Source organism: Epinephelus lanceolatus, chromosome 16 (genome assembly GCF_041903045.1).
Source record: "Epinephelus lanceolatus isolate andai-2023 chromosome 16, ASM4190304v1, whole genome shotgun sequence".
Lineage (NCBI taxonomy): Eukaryota > Metazoa > Chordata > Actinopteri > Perciformes > Serranidae > Epinephelus > Epinephelus lanceolatus.
In genome coordinates this window covers 17,589,725-17,605,412 of record NC_135749.1, presented here as the reverse complement: position 1 = coordinate 17,605,412, position 15,688 = coordinate 17,589,725, and the positions used below count along the sequence as shown (strand labels likewise).

At 37.8% G+C, this 15,688-nt stretch overlaps 1 protein-coding gene across 1 annotated transcript; it reads right to left on the bottom strand.

The window, feature by feature from the left end:
- Positions 1 to 2,942: 2,942 nt before the first annotated feature.
- On the bottom strand, positions 2,943 to 9,125 carry sgo1 (shugoshin 1). Its single transcript, XM_033636608.2, has 10 exons — positions 8,987 to 9,125; positions 8,649 to 8,803; positions 7,515 to 7,723; positions 7,335 to 7,387; positions 7,169 to 7,233; positions 5,953 to 6,801; positions 5,715 to 5,840; positions 3,955 to 4,125; positions 3,514 to 3,703; positions 2,943 to 3,415 (listed from the first exon to the last, which is right to left on the bottom strand). Exons 2-10 carry the CDS (start codon positions 8,791 to 8,793, stop codon positions 3,256 to 3,258), a joined length of 1,968 nt encoding a protein of 655 aa, XP_033492499.1. The 5' UTR covers positions 8,794 to 8,803; positions 8,987 to 9,125; the 3' UTR covers positions 2,943 to 3,255.
- Between the last annotated feature and the right edge of the window lie 6,563 nt (positions 9,126 to 15,688).

Genomic DNA, 15,688 nt, shown 5'->3' with positions numbered 1-15,688 from the left:
TGTCATAATATAGTATGACCTAACAAACTGAAAAAAGTCATAGTATAGTATGACCTAAAAATGTGCTAAAACGTCATAGTATAGTATGACCTAAAAATGTGATAAAACGTCATAGTCTAGTATGACCACAAAATGCGATGAAACGTCATAGTATAGTATGACCTAAAAATGCGATAAAACGACATAGTATAGTATGACCTAACAAACTGAAAAAAAGTCATAGTATAGTATGACCTAAAAGTGTGCTAAAACGACATAGTATAGTATGACCAAAAAATTCGATAAAACATCACAGTATAGTATGACCTAAAAATGTCATAAAATGACATAGTATAGTATGACCAAAGAATGCGATAAAACGTCATACTATAATATGATCTAAAAATGTGATAAAACGTCTTAGTATAGTATGACCTAAAAATATGATAAAACGTCATAGTATACTATGACCTAAAAATGCGATAAAATGTCATAATATAGTATGACCTAAAAATGCGATAAAACATCATAGTATAGTATGACCTAAAAATATGATAAAACGTCATAGTATAGTATGACCACAAAATGCGATGAAACGTCATAGTATAGTATGACCTGAAAATGTCACAAAACGACATAGTATAGCATGACCAAAAAAAAAGAAAAAAATAACATATTATAGTATGACCTAAAAATCTGGAAAAACGACATAGTATACTACGACCTTAAAATCTGAAAAAAACAACATAGTATCGTATGACCTGAAAATGTCATAAAACGACATAGTATAGTATGACCAAAAAAAAAATGAAAAAAAAAACCCAAAAACAATATATTATAGTATGACCTAAAAATCTGGAAAAACGACATAGTATACTACGATCTTAAAATCTGAAAAAAACAACATAGTATACTACGACCTTAAAATCTGAAAAAAACAACATAGTATCGTATGACCTGAAAATGTCATAAAACGACATAGTATAGTATGACCAAAAAAAAAAAAAATGAAAAAAAAAAAACAAAAACAATATATTATAGTATGACCTAAAAATCTGGAAAAACGACATAGTATAGTATGACCTAAAAATCTAAAAAAACAACATAGTATAGTATGACCTGAAAATGTCATAAAACGACATAGTATAGTATGACCTAAAAATGTGAAAAAACAACATAGTATAGTGTGACCTGAAAATGTGAAAAAACGACATAGTATAGTATGACCTGAAAATGTGAAAAAAACGACATAGTATAGTATGACCTAACAATCTGGAAAAACGACATTGTATAGTATGACCTGAAAATGTCATAGAACGACATAGTATAGTATGACCTAAAAATCTGAAAAAACAACATAGTATAGTGTGACCTGAAAATGTGAACAAACGACATAGTATAGTATGACCTGAAAATGTGAAAAAAACGACATAGTATAGTATGACCTAACAATCTGGAAAAACAACATTGTATAGTATGACCTAAAAATCTGAAAAAAACAATATTGTATAGTGTGACCTGAAAATAAAAAAAAACAACTAAAAACCTGAAAAAACAACATAGTATACTATGACCTGCAAATGTCATAAGACGACATAGTATAGTATGACCTAACAATCTGGAGAAACGAGATAGTATAGTATGACCTAAAAATGTGATAAAACGTCATAGTATACTATGACCTAAAAATGCGATAAAATGTCATAATATAGTATGACCTAAAAATGCAATAAAACATCATAGTATAGTATGACCTAAAAATATGATAAAACGTCATAGTATAGTATGACCTAAAAATATGATAAAACGTTATAGTATAGTATGACCACAAAATGCGATGAAACGTCATAGTATAGTATGACCTGAAAATGTCACAAAACGACATAGTATAGTATGACCTAAAAATCTGGAAAAACCACATAGTATCGTATGACTTGAAAATGTCATAAAACGACATAGAATATCATGACCAAAAAAAAAGAAAAAAATAACATATTATAGTATGACCTAAAAATCTGGAAAAACGACATAGTATACTACGACCTTAAAATCTGAAAAAAACAACATAGTATCGTATGACCTGAAAATGTCATAAAACGACATAGTATAGTATGACCAAAAAAAGAATGAAAAAAAAACCAAAAACAATATATTATAGTATGACCTAAAAATCTGGAAAAACGACATAGTATAGTATGACCTAAAAATCTGAAAAAACATAGTATGACCTGAAAATGTCATAAAACGACATAGTATAGTATGACCTAAAAATCTGAAAAAACAACATAGTACGACCTGAAAATGTCATAAAACGACATAGTATAGTATGACCTAAAAATGTGAAAAAACAACATAGTGTGAGCTGAAAATGTGAAAAAACGACATAGTATAGTATGACCTGAAAATGTGGAGAAAAAAAAACGACATAGTATGACCAAAAAATGTGATAAAACAACATAGTATAATACAACCTAAAAAATGTGATAAAACGCCATAGTATGACCTGAAATGTGATAAAATATCATTTCACCATATAGTGTAGTGTGCCATAAAAATGTCAAAAACATCATAGAATACTGTAAAAATAAAAATGCCATAAAAAATCACGTGTAACATGCAAAAAATGTCATAGTATTGTATGCAAGAAAATGTCATCGCTGGCCTGTCCAGTAAAAATGTGATGAAACATTATAGTGCCACTAAAAATGTACAGTATAGCATGCCATAAAAATATCATAGCATAGTATGCAATAAAAAATCTAATAATATTGTTCGGCCTGAAAAATTTCAGTGATAGTTTTCGGTATTTTTTCGATAGTGTCAACTTTTAAATACATGATGACCTCACGGACACCCTGATTTCATCGTCACTCAATCACCGCCATTAATATAAACCTGTGGTTAAATGCAATAGAGAAAATTAAGAAAAAGCATACATTTTTAAATCACAGTAGAAAATAGGATTGATAAAACAGATAAAATTTTATTAGATGACAATAATACTATATGTACTCATTCAGAATCTCATAATAAAAACATCCAGAATTGAAGTAAGATGGTGACATATACAACTGGCCATCAATACATTTGGGTCGAGATAAACAGGAGAAATGCAAAAGAGAAGATTTCAGAGAATAAAGTCACAAAACAGCATCTAAAAACTGATTACAGTTGTACTTCATCACATACAAAAATACAACCATGAGAGTGACAAACAAAATGATCACTTCACACAAAACTGACAATGCCAGCCAACAGTCAACAAGGTAGCTGCCTTCAGCGACATCCAACAAATGACTCATTGTATTTCTCATATGGCTGCTGGGTGCTCGTGGATTTCCTTGATTTCTGCACAGACCTCCTGCTGGACTTCTGCTTGAAAATAGGAGAGCGGAGGAACTGCAAGTCTGTGAACTTGTCTCCACGCCGCAGTTTCCTGTCAAGATGACAGTTGAATTGTTGAGCACACATACAGTAAAATGTGAATTATCTCAAAGCATTTACAGTAAGGACAGCATCGGTGTGTGAACTTACGCATTTAGCGTGGGTTCCTTGTAGTCCACCACCATGGTGCAACGCCGCTTGCGAGCGACAACAGGGGTGGAACATCGGGCATCGGAGGGACGTGAGCCACCACAGGAGAACTTGCGATAGGCTGCAGGGGACAGATTGGTCACATCACACAGACTCATGCCCCGCCCTGCTGTCCTTACACCAAGCCCACCTGTAGAAACGTGAGGGAAGATGTGATCCAAAAGCAAGAAAAAGAAATAGGAGCTGTGTGTTCATGTGCACACAGCAGTGAGGAGTCAGAGTGTAAAGGAAGCTAATGCACTGTGAAGTGACAATACAATGAAAACATGACCTGAACTAGCCTCCCAAGTGCCTACTGATGTTGTGGTGAAGCTCAACTTTAAGCAGTCATACTGAGAGATTTTATTTCGAAAAGCAAGTTTGGTAAGTGACTAAACATACGTTTCTTGCACGTCTTGACCCTCTGGGGGGTTTGATGGGGTAAAAGAGGAGGAACTTCACCAGAGGAATCTCCAAAATTGGACAGGACACTGTCTATTCTCATCATCTCAGCTTCAACCAGAGGACTGACAGGCAGCAGAGAATCTTTCACAATAACCCCTCTGTCAGGCTCTGAAAAACACAAAAACAAACAAACACAAATTATTATCAGCAAAAACAGACACTCAAGAGCAAAAACAAGCCATGCAACAATTTTCTAAACAATTCACCCTGATGTTTTTGTTATAGGTCACAGAGAATGTCAAATGAGTTAAGTCATCATAAGCCAAGAGGATAACACTAAGCCAGCTGTTTGGGCTGCACTCAAGATCAGCAGAGCAAAGAGGTGCCTCAATTAAGTTATAATACATTACGCAGGAGAAGAACAAAATTAGAGTTTTGATTATGCGTCATTAATATTGTTAATTTCGTAAGACGCAACTAGTTGATGCAGACCACATTTTATTCATTCAACAGGATTACGACGGACTAAAAGCTCCTTGTTTGACACGTCTGGCCAACAGATGGATGTCTTAATAGTATCTTTTGATATTACTCTGCCTGAAGGCAAGCACTTCATTTTATGACCTCATACGTCTTATCATTTTCAGAATAATGGTTAGTAATTATTGTTTTCATGATGTAGCTTTGAGCACTCATCCAGTGTTAAAGGAAGGACAATACATTACGGACAATAATATATAAAATCGATGGACCAAGTTGTGAATAAAGGGAAAATTTTTGTTGCTTATTACTATTGCCTAAACCAGTAGTTCTCAAGTTGTGTGCCGTGGCGTGCCGTGGGATTTCGTGATAACCACACATTATTATTGCAATACTCAACTGGACCTATACAAGAAGTTATGAATGAATGTTTTACTTGACTGTGTCAGTATGTTGTGCGCACCCATTTCTTAATAAAAAGGCAAACTCTAGCTAAAAATCTAGTTTAATTTAATATTAAAAAAAACCTTTACAGTGAACCTATTTGTCGCCATTTGTGTGTGGAATTAAGTGTGTCACATCAAAAGCCCTGACTGGCAGCTAGTGTGAGGAATGATAACATTTAAAAAGGAGAAAGCCATGAGTGGGACAATGGATCTCTTAATTGTACGGAGCAAATTAAACAAAGCACCAGCAAAGACGGGCTACCATCGAAAGAAGGGAGAGAAATAAAAACAGTCGGTGGACAGTATCACAAAAGCTACCTGTCTGCTTTTCTTATTTTTATTGTCTTATGTCGTGATAAGAGTGATAACACACATTATAAATACAGGTGTGCCTTGAGATTTTGACGTGCCCTTTGGTGTGCCTTAGGTACAAAAACTTTAAAAGCCTCTGGCCTCAATAGGCAGACATGCTGAAGACAGCCCATAAATATGGAAACGTAATTCATTCACTTGAGAAAGGAAAAACGTTCTGCTTGTTTTTCTTAATTAACTAGATGATGTAAAAAAACAACAATTTGCGTGATTATCTTGTTTATTTAGGAACAAGAGCAGATTTTTTTCCCCCATGCAAACGTATCTCAGAATTCTGAGATCTTGTTAATTCAGAAAAACCTGGCAACATTTATTTTTCTTAAATGAATGCATTATGCTTCCTTACATAAATGCATATCAGCACCATGTTTGTTTGCTTTTTCAGTCTCCACAGACGCATTAGGACCTGAGTCTATTATGAGAGACACAAAGCAGATGTGTTGCTGAACAGTGTCTCACCTTGGTGATTTTCCTGTGCCAACATAACTGGGTCAGGGCTGTTAGAGTAGCTAGAGTCAGGGGAGCGATGAGCTTCTTCCTTTTCAGGCTCTACAGCTTTGGGACTTGACACCTGATCTCTAAAGACTACAAAATACAAGACAATGAAATACATTGTTTAATTATAACAATAAAAACTCTAATAAACCATGAATTAGACATAAAGTTGAAGTTAGGAAGGACAAACCTAAAAACTCACCAGAGATCTCCTGTTTCGGAGGGATGTTTTCTTTCTGATGGACGACTTTAGAGGGCCGGCCTCTTCGTGTGGTGATCACTTTGGTCTTGTCAGGGGAAGCCTGTCTCCGTCTGCTCTTCTGAGGGACATAAAGGCTGTCCTCTGATTCAGAAGATGATGATGACAAGCTTGAGTCAGTCTTTTTGGAAACCACAGCTTCAGTTTGTGGAGTCTCTTCGCTGATGGGCGTGGACGGCTGATTGTCCTCGGCCTTGGCTTTGAACGGTGTGACATGAACCGTCTCTTCACAGTCAAAGTCAAACGTGTCATTAAATCCCAGTGATGTGTTGAGCTTATTCCCCTGTGACGAAGGAGCTGTTTTGGCCCGTGTGGCTGACCGGTCCCGACTCTTGGAGCGAGCTCTGGGTTTGGGATTTTCCCAAGGTTTCTTTAATGGGGCACGTTCTGGTTTGCGGCCTCTCTCTGCTTTCCGTGCCCCAGGTTCTGGTTTGGTACGGGGCTGCTGCTGGGCTTTTTTCCTGCTGGGCTTCTGCTGGTTGCTGTTGCTGTTTTTGGATGGGGCAGGTTCAGGAGTAGAATGCTGAATCTCCTCAGTGTCAGCAGTGTCTACTAAATCTGGTTCTGCTCCTTGCTGTGGCTGGTTAGTAATAACACTGTCACTGTGAATAGGACTTGCCATTAAAGGACCCAAGCATGTGGTGGGGTTCCCCTCACTTAACGCCCAATTTTCTTGCAGGCGCTCAGACCTCCTCCTGCTTCTTCTATCTGCATGGCGACGCCTCACACCCACTGTCGATGGCAAGGCAACCTGCTTGTCAGATGGTGCAGTCTTCTCAGAGGGCTGAGGGTCTATCAAAGAAAGATAAAGTCAAAAGTTATCATTACAACAGTTCAGTTTTTCTGGATACATGCAATAGTTTATTGCTAAAAGAATAAATATATTAGACTATTTCATTTGAAGATGGAGTGCCTTGGGTTTTTTCCATGGTTGTCAGCATTAATTTGAGACGTACTAGATTTTTTTCTTTCACTTTTTTCCCTATTTCTTTAAAGAATTAGTCAACTCAATAATCTGAAGAACAACCTGTATATTCAAATTATTTACAAAATGGTATGAACGTACTCAGCTGACAATAAGTTAACTATTATGACTATTCATTATCATCAATATTAGAGCACTAATAGTACTAGTAGGTTTGTGTGTATGTGTGTGTACCTGCACAAATTGGTGAGGCTTTGCACACAAAGGGCTCATCAAGGTTCTGGCTGCTCCGCTTTCTCCTGCAATGGAGAGAGAGATAACAGATCGTCTTAGTCATAACACTCCAGTAAAAGAATGTTATCAAATTTTATGCACTGAATTTTTGTTTTTAAAAAGTTACCTTGCCAAATCCACCTGGCGGCTGGGCTCGACAAGTGTGTTCGGAGGTTTAGTCTAAAACAAAACAGGGAAAAAAAATATTTCCTTTACAGAGGAACGCAACATTTCAAAATTCTTTACCCCTAAACTTGTTGATTAGTAAATCAACAAAGGACAGACCACAGAGGTCTCCTAGGTGTACCTCTGAAGCGCTCGCTGCCAGGGCTTCCTGCTCCTTGAGCTTCTTCTTGAGCAGAAGTAGGTGAAGGAACAGGGCCTGTTGCTCCCTTTTCAGCTGCAGGATCACGACATTGGCCTGTCTTGTTTTTTCCTTTTCAGATTGCAGGGCTACAGCCAGCGCCTTGTTGTTCAGCTGGACACCCTTCAGGATGGTGTGGGTGGAGTTAGCCACTGGGAGAAAACATGGGATGGATGTTATCAGAATCAGAATCAGAGATACTTTATTGATCCCTGGGGGGAAATTGTTGGCATTACAGGTGCTCCTTACAAGAGTAGAAAGATATATTATATAGTTCAAAAAAATATATAGTAACCTATCAAATATACACAGATACAGTGGCAAAAATAGATAATAAACAGAATATACAGTAAAGGTAAAATAAGCTTGTTGAAAGGAATACTTCACATACAAAACGACCACTTGCAAATCAAAGCCAAAACCTCAAAATCAAAAAGTCATGCCACATTGCCTTGAATTCCTCAAGAAATTGTTGTTTTCTTACATGCCTCCACGCAAAACGTCAACTTATTGACTCACTGATTGACTGGAGACATTTCACAACAGCAAAACCATATCAAAGCATCCTTTTAATAACTCTCACTCAACTCATGCAGCATCATCAAAGTCTCATGTATCCTGTCCTATGCTCAGCACTTCAGAAACACATGGATTTATGCTAAAAAGCGAGGAAAGTACTGAGCATATGACTGGATAAGTAAGACTTGGTTTATACTGCATGAGTTGTGTGAGAGTTTGTAACCAGATGTTTAAACCTTTGATATAGTTTTGCTGCTGTTGTGGTCCCCAGTCAATCAATAAATCAATATGTTTTCTGTTTTCCGTGAAGGCATAAGTTACAAGAAAAATTACAGTTACAAGAAAAATTCATAAATGCAAGATAACATGACATGATGAACTGATTTACATCTGGTCATTTTGTGAGTGGAGTGTTCCTTTAATGCAAAACTTAATCTGTATGTCAACATCTTCTGCACATGTGCGTCTGCCCTTCTAGTGGCTTTGGCAAATATATGTCAACATAATTGTGTCTGAAACTTAAATTAAAACTGAGCAAGACAAGCCTCATTTTCTTACCATTGCTTTTGTTTATCCCTCTGGACCGTCCTCTGCTGGGGGCTGAAGCACTGGCCAGCCGTTTGTTCCTCTTCTCCTTCATCCTCTCCTTAATGTCCTCCAGACTCTGCTGGTAGGACTTCTTCTTGACCCGTTCTTTCACCATGGCTCAGGACCTTTAATCAGTTCAAAGTTTTTCTTTACGTTATCCAACTTATCAACAGCGCAGACAACTGAAAAACCCTCAGCAAAACAAACGACTAGGCTAACGTGCTAGCTAGGTTAGCATGCTATTTAACGTTAAGTCAATTTAACAAGCTATGGCGTCGTATTTGAAAGCAGCGTAAGATAAAACTTACCAGCGCGTGCGCGTGTATATCGCCAAACTATCTGGTGTGTAAATTAACGTATTAATAAAATGCGTTAGCGAAGTTAGACAGCGATATAATCCTTGTAACACACATCATATTCGTTTAAACGGATGGTAACGTTTGAATTGCGAGCCGCGGCTGTTGATTGGTAGGGATTTGAATATACGTCACTTCCTTTCTTAAAGGGACAGTCCGCTAGATGGCGCTAATGTATCGCAAAATAAAGTCTGTTTCCTCGCTGAGGAGATGTAACTGATTTGGTATTCATAATTCGTCTGCATCCTTTGAGACCAAACAACAGACCACCACACAGCACACCAAATATCTAATTATAACTCTTGCCTTTTCAATCAGCATCTTTTCACCCTTTTTCCTGTCTGTCTGTTTGTCTGAGGGAGGCAAACAAAGCAAAGTGGAGAACACTCACCACTGGGAAAATGGAGGTACAGTAAATTTCTTTAAAAATGGAAATTAGATTAGTACCTACTCATCAAGGGTCAGGCTCATTCAGCCCATAAAAAATGACTAATTGGGTATTTATAATTGACTGCTGAAGATAAGAGCTTGAGCGGTGCTATGTAAAGTGCTCTGCTGCGTGTGGATGGAGCTGATAATTGTGTTAATCTAAAAGCCCACTGGCAGGCAACGTTTGAGTTATATTCCTTGAGGTTTTGCCGAAACTCTTGTGGCTCTTTCAAAATTAGATTGCACAGTAGCTCAGAAAGCAAGTCAATTATGGGATGAATGAACATTTTAATTTGTGCTAGTAAGTCTTGTGACACTATGCTCCAGTGTCCGGCCTCCAATTGTATTTTATTTTATTATTATTATTTTTAAACAGGGCCTAGGCTATATACACACACATACTCCTTCATGCAGGTGAAAGAAGTACTCTAATCTTTTACTTATCTAGAAGTAGTAATAACACGTAGAAATACTCAAGAAGTCCTACATTCAAAATCTTACTTGAGTAAAACTACAAAAGTATAAGCAATATGCTAAAGTGCTCATTATGCAAAATAGGCCAATTTCAGAATAATATATTGGCCTATTATTATTCGATTATATTGATGTATTAATGTGTGCATCACTTAATGTTGCAGCTGTTAAAGGTATGCTGGGTAGTTAATGATAAAGCCTGTAGTAATAAATCATCGTGTATTACTTGATTATATTTTCTATTAATAATCAGAATCTGTAAAGTAAAGCTGTCCGACACATTTAGTGAAGTAAAAATATAATATTTCCTTCTGAGATGCAATGGAGTGGAAATATAAAGTAGCAGCAAATGGAAACAAGTAAAGTATGAGTACCTCAAAACTGTATTTAAGTACAGCACAGAGAGCGTGGGCCCTCCAACAATGTGTTGGGTGGAGAATGGGCCCTTTTGAGTGATTGCCACTTTGGAAATATGCCTGTTTTAAAAGAAGAACTCTCATTATATTACAGTCCCTTTTGCTATACATGTCATCTCCATCATGTTGTTTTCTTTTTTGTAAAATAGGCAATAGCATCTATTACAAAATGATATGCTTATTCCTAAAAACCTACAATAAACTTGTAGAATTATTAAATTGAATGAATAATTTCTCATTTTCTTTGGTATTTTTTGTGACATACAGACATGCAATGATGATTGCTGGCTAAATTGTAGGTTAATGTTATCCATTGTCAAGTCTCTGATCATGTGATGAGATGATATGTGCACAATAGCGTACACTATCTGGCCCGTCATAACAGGGTGTACTGTACTTACGACACTGGTATTTAGTTACTTTGCACCACACAGCTTTGTTAAAGCCACCCTGCTTTCATGCTGTTAAGAACTCATTCCAACCCCTGTCGGGTTCTTCTCAGTAAATGTTCTGTAAATATTGGATTACACTGAATACCTATGATCTCATTTACTTTCCCAACTCAAAGTCAATGTCTTACTTGGCAGGTTTCAGGGAAGAAACTCGCACCTTTCCGGCATGGCACTGCAGCAAATGCAACATCCATTTGGACCTTCTTTCTGTGAGGATCCAAGAAAGTGTCCATGACAGGCCACTGAATGGCATATTGAGGCTACAGGAGGGGTTTGGTAAAGCTTGGGTGTTGTCAGTGTCACCCACTGAAAACAAATGACTTCAGCGGGGCACCTCGGCTGTACTTTCGGGCAAGACCCTCGAGAGAAGCACACAGACAGTTCTAGATTTAGCTGACTTTTCTCACAAATATTTGACACTTTGTACGTTCTCAGTGGGGTTTTTCTATATTGCGTATGTAGGGTTATGTAGCACTTAAGTTTTATTACAAACTAAATAAATACGACCTTATTACCCTAAATCCCTAAACTGCAGCTAACATCATACATTTTCTTAGTAACACTTTTAGTATGGCTTAAAGGTCTGAGTGAGTGTTGTAGCGCTCTGTTACTAAGTGGCCCATGCAGACCTGTAATGAGTCACTGTTTTAATAATAAGATCACCTCTGTTTACCTAAAAGGTGTATTATTCTTGCTAAAAGCAAGTAAATGTTACAGCTGTTGCCTCACAGCAGGGAAATAGTGAGTGGTGTGTTTTGTGTGTGAGAGTGTTTTTGTGAGTCTGTCTGTATTAAAAAGAAAAGGAGAGAGACGAAGAAGGAGGGAGAGAAACGTCTGAAGACAGGCAGGTAGACAGCCAGAGGGACTCCACAGGTTTTAGCTCAGCTTGCTTTAATGGACAAATCCATCACGTAGTCATTTCATGCCACCCCTGACTATCCACGTGTCAGACGCCTGGAGAGAAACGTATTATCACAGGTACAGCTAAAGGACAGAACAAGAGGGACTGATTAAAATAAAAATGGAGACAGCGTTGTGGCAGCAAGAGAAATTAGAGCACACGTAGATACAAAGAACAGATGACTATGAGCATCAGGACATAAATTCATCGCCTTTTTTGGTGCAACAGTAGCAAGTCTATTTATCTGCTGACGTGATGCATTGATATCATTATTAAGAGATAACAAACTCATCTCTGTCCAGTCTCATCTCAGGCTCACTCATCGCTGTCCAGACGGTCTGACTGGCCAATGAAAAGATCATCTGCTCTTCCACCAGATGAAAGGTATTAGCTCTAATCTGTGCACTCGCCTCAGCTGGGGCCAAGAATACACAGCCCTACTTTTTTAATATGGAAAATATGAGTATGGTGCCATATTCACAATTTATGGTAATGAAATCATAACACAGGTTGTGTAATCAACCCCAAAAGCAACCTGTAAAACAGAGGCAGCTTGGGAAATCACATTATGACTTTATGTTTTAGGGATTTTAGATTGATGGGTCACTGTCGGACACGTAGCCAGCTACATCTTAAGCCGTTTTTCTTTGTTTGGTTGTTTTTTAGTTGATATAGGTCACACACTTCTATGAAAAACATCAAGGTAAGCAGTTATTTCCATTATGATCCTTGATGCAAGGTAGCAAAGATGCAGGAGACTAAATGACATTGTGCTACCAACAAAATAACACAAGTAATACCTAACGTTATATCATTATCAATAGAATCACTCCCTATCAAATTAAAGTATTGTAATTACACAAAATTTGTTTCAGTTGTTATTACCTGACACTCTCAGGCCTCCATAGTTAATATGTGGAATGTTTAATACTATAAAGTGGTGTCTCCTGCCTTGCCTCTCCACTTTTGTTGTTGTGCTTCACGGGAGAGGTAGGCAACATTGCTCTGGTAGTAATTTCCATGTTTTAAGGCTGTTAAGCTATGTTTGGGAACACTTTACTTGAAGGTATCTACATAAGGGTGACATGACACTGTTATAACTATGACATGACACGGTCATGAACCTGTCATGAACATTATGTACATGTCATAAACGTTTATAACTGCTGTCATTAAGTGTCATTCAGTTATTGTAATGACGAGTTGACATTGTTTGAGTTGTCTTGATTATGACAACTTGACATTAATCAAAGTGACATTACCACAATATGTCTTTGTCATGACAAGTTGACATTCAGTTTGTTTGGGATGTCCTTATTATGAGAGGTGCATTTCTTGTTAATGTTATCCTGGTTAATGTCAAGTTGTCATTATGAGGACATCCCAAACAAATTTAAAGTCAACTTGCCATGACAAAGACAACTTCTGGTAATGTCACGTTGATTAATGTCAAGTTGTCATAATCAAGACAACCCAAACAATGTCACTTTGTCATTACAAACAACGAATGACACTTAATGACAGCAGTCATAAATGTTTATGACAAGTTCATGACGGTGTCCTGTCATAGTTATGACAATGTCATGTCACCCTTATGTAGATACCTTCAATTAAAGTGTTACCCAATGTTTATACATTTATTTTTCAGCTTAAATTTATTGTATAATATGCTAACATATTCATGTGTCACTTAATTTGTGTAGGGGCTCAAGTTTGTATGGTCATAACAGGCAGAGGATTTTGTTTTAATGGAGATGGCCTCCAAAGATTTCCACGGTCTCAGCCTCTTCATATCAACACAACGCAGACATCACTAGAGTCCACCGGTTACATATATTTAAAAAAAATGGTGAGATTATTTTCCCACATTTCCAGTAAGCTTTAATAAAAACATATTTTTAAAATTGTGGTGGTTGCTTATTGTAATGTGCAAAGGTCATTTATTGCTATTTTCAGGCTCCATAGAAACCAATAGAGGTGATCATTTGTATATCACGTACACACCCTGTGTTATGATGAATTCCTGAAAAAAAAAATTGGTTTTCTCCAATGCCTCCAGTGAATGAAGAATCCAAAAACAAAGAAAATACACTTGAAATCATGTGGGGCTGCATTTAACAGCAAACTGCATCAAAACATGCGTTTACGAACACTCACACAACTCGTGCAGTATCATCTAAGTCTCGTTTATACAGGTGTATACTCAGTACTTCCTTGCTACCTTAATCACTTTCTGTTACTGTGTGACGTCTGGTTCTGATTCACCAAAGTCACACAATGACCAACAGCTCCCGTGTTCAGCAAGGTAAAATGATTGTTTTTGTAAATGGAGCCTGGCTTTGAAGAGTGTAAAGATAACTTTCAGTTCAGTTCTACATTGGAAAGCGTTGTTTGGGAGGTATACTGTGCATGTGACTGGATAAATGAGACTTGGATTATACTGCATGAGTTGTGAGAGAGTTTGTAAACAGATATAGTTTTGCTGTTGTTAAAAGCGACTCCACTTTACTTTAATTCATCAAAAATTGTCTCCATTTTAAGATTCTTTTTTCACCACAGGTGTGCAAGAAGAGCAACATTTTCCTCAAAAATTCAATATAGCGCAGGGTGAGTAATTGATACACAAATTATTATTTGGGGGGTGATGTATTCCTTTAAACCACAGCAGGCACAACAGTAGCTCTAGTCTGGTTGGCAGTCAGTGTTAGATTAAAGGGTCTGTGGTCCAGAAAATGCCCTCTCAAACCCACACAAGAGAGACAACATTTTGAGGGGATAACTGCTCCGCTGGTGCAGTAATTACTATATCTGGAACATCCCACAATGCATTTCAATATTACAGAGGGACTCTAATATGACAATTTTCCCTGGATGTGAGCAGTGATGGACTGCACTGCTAACACAGTAAACAGGAGGAGTACTGCTTTACCACTACAGCCCTTTGAAACCAGACAACAACAACACTGAGCCCCAGACACACAATCAACTCTCTGTGGGGTGCAGCTTGGTCATTATGCCTTGCAGCCTGCTCTTGAACACCCTGCCGAGCCATTTACTTCACAGCCTACATCCCTCTGTTTACTGATCTGTTGCTCGATGCCATACCGCTGCACAGCCTCCTCAGGACCGGAAAGCCTCACAGGGACAAAATAAATCCTGTCTGGTGCTGCAAGAGCAAGAATTGCTACTTGCGAGAGAACTTGAATCCACGGCAGTGTTTAAACTAACTCTGGACAACTGTTAAAGTGTGTTGACCCAGACAGATGGTGCTTGTGCCACAGCTCCCCCCTGCCCACTCGTCTTTTGTCTACCCACTAGAGCCAGATAGACACAGCTCCCAAGGGCAGCTTTTACAGTATGTTTGGTGTAGGTGTGACAACCTAAGCTGAAATGTCCAGTCTTAATGCTAAGCTAAGCTTACCGGCTGCTGGCTCCAGCTCACCGTCACCACTCTCCCGTCTTATAAGAATAATAATGGTATTTTTGTGATATATTTCAGCCGAGATGACATGATTTATAGCTTCAGAATGGCCCTTGGTATTTATTTTTATTTGACTCAGTAAACTGAATTTATACGGCACTTATTTGCATGCACACTTCTGAAAGTACTTTGGAAAGACAGTTTTGGTTTGAGTTTCATAAAATATATTTTTGCTATCCCTCAATTCTGTTGGTTGCACTTTCCACACACTGATCCATCACTTTGTTTTATGATGTGACTTTAAGTGCAACGTGCAAAAATCAAAATGCTGCATCCCCACGCCAAGAGCTTATTATAGTCTTTTTCTATGTGAACTGCCCTCACATGGCATGCAAAGGCCTGCTTTATACCTTTGTACTCCCTCCAGGTAGCAGAGAATGAAAAATTCCCTGGATGCCAAGTCAGGCTTTTGTGTTGCTGACATATGTTTGTATGTGTGTGTGCGTGCCCTGCCACGAATTCGCTGGAGGACTGAGAGACAGAGAGGCAGTGGAGAGAGTA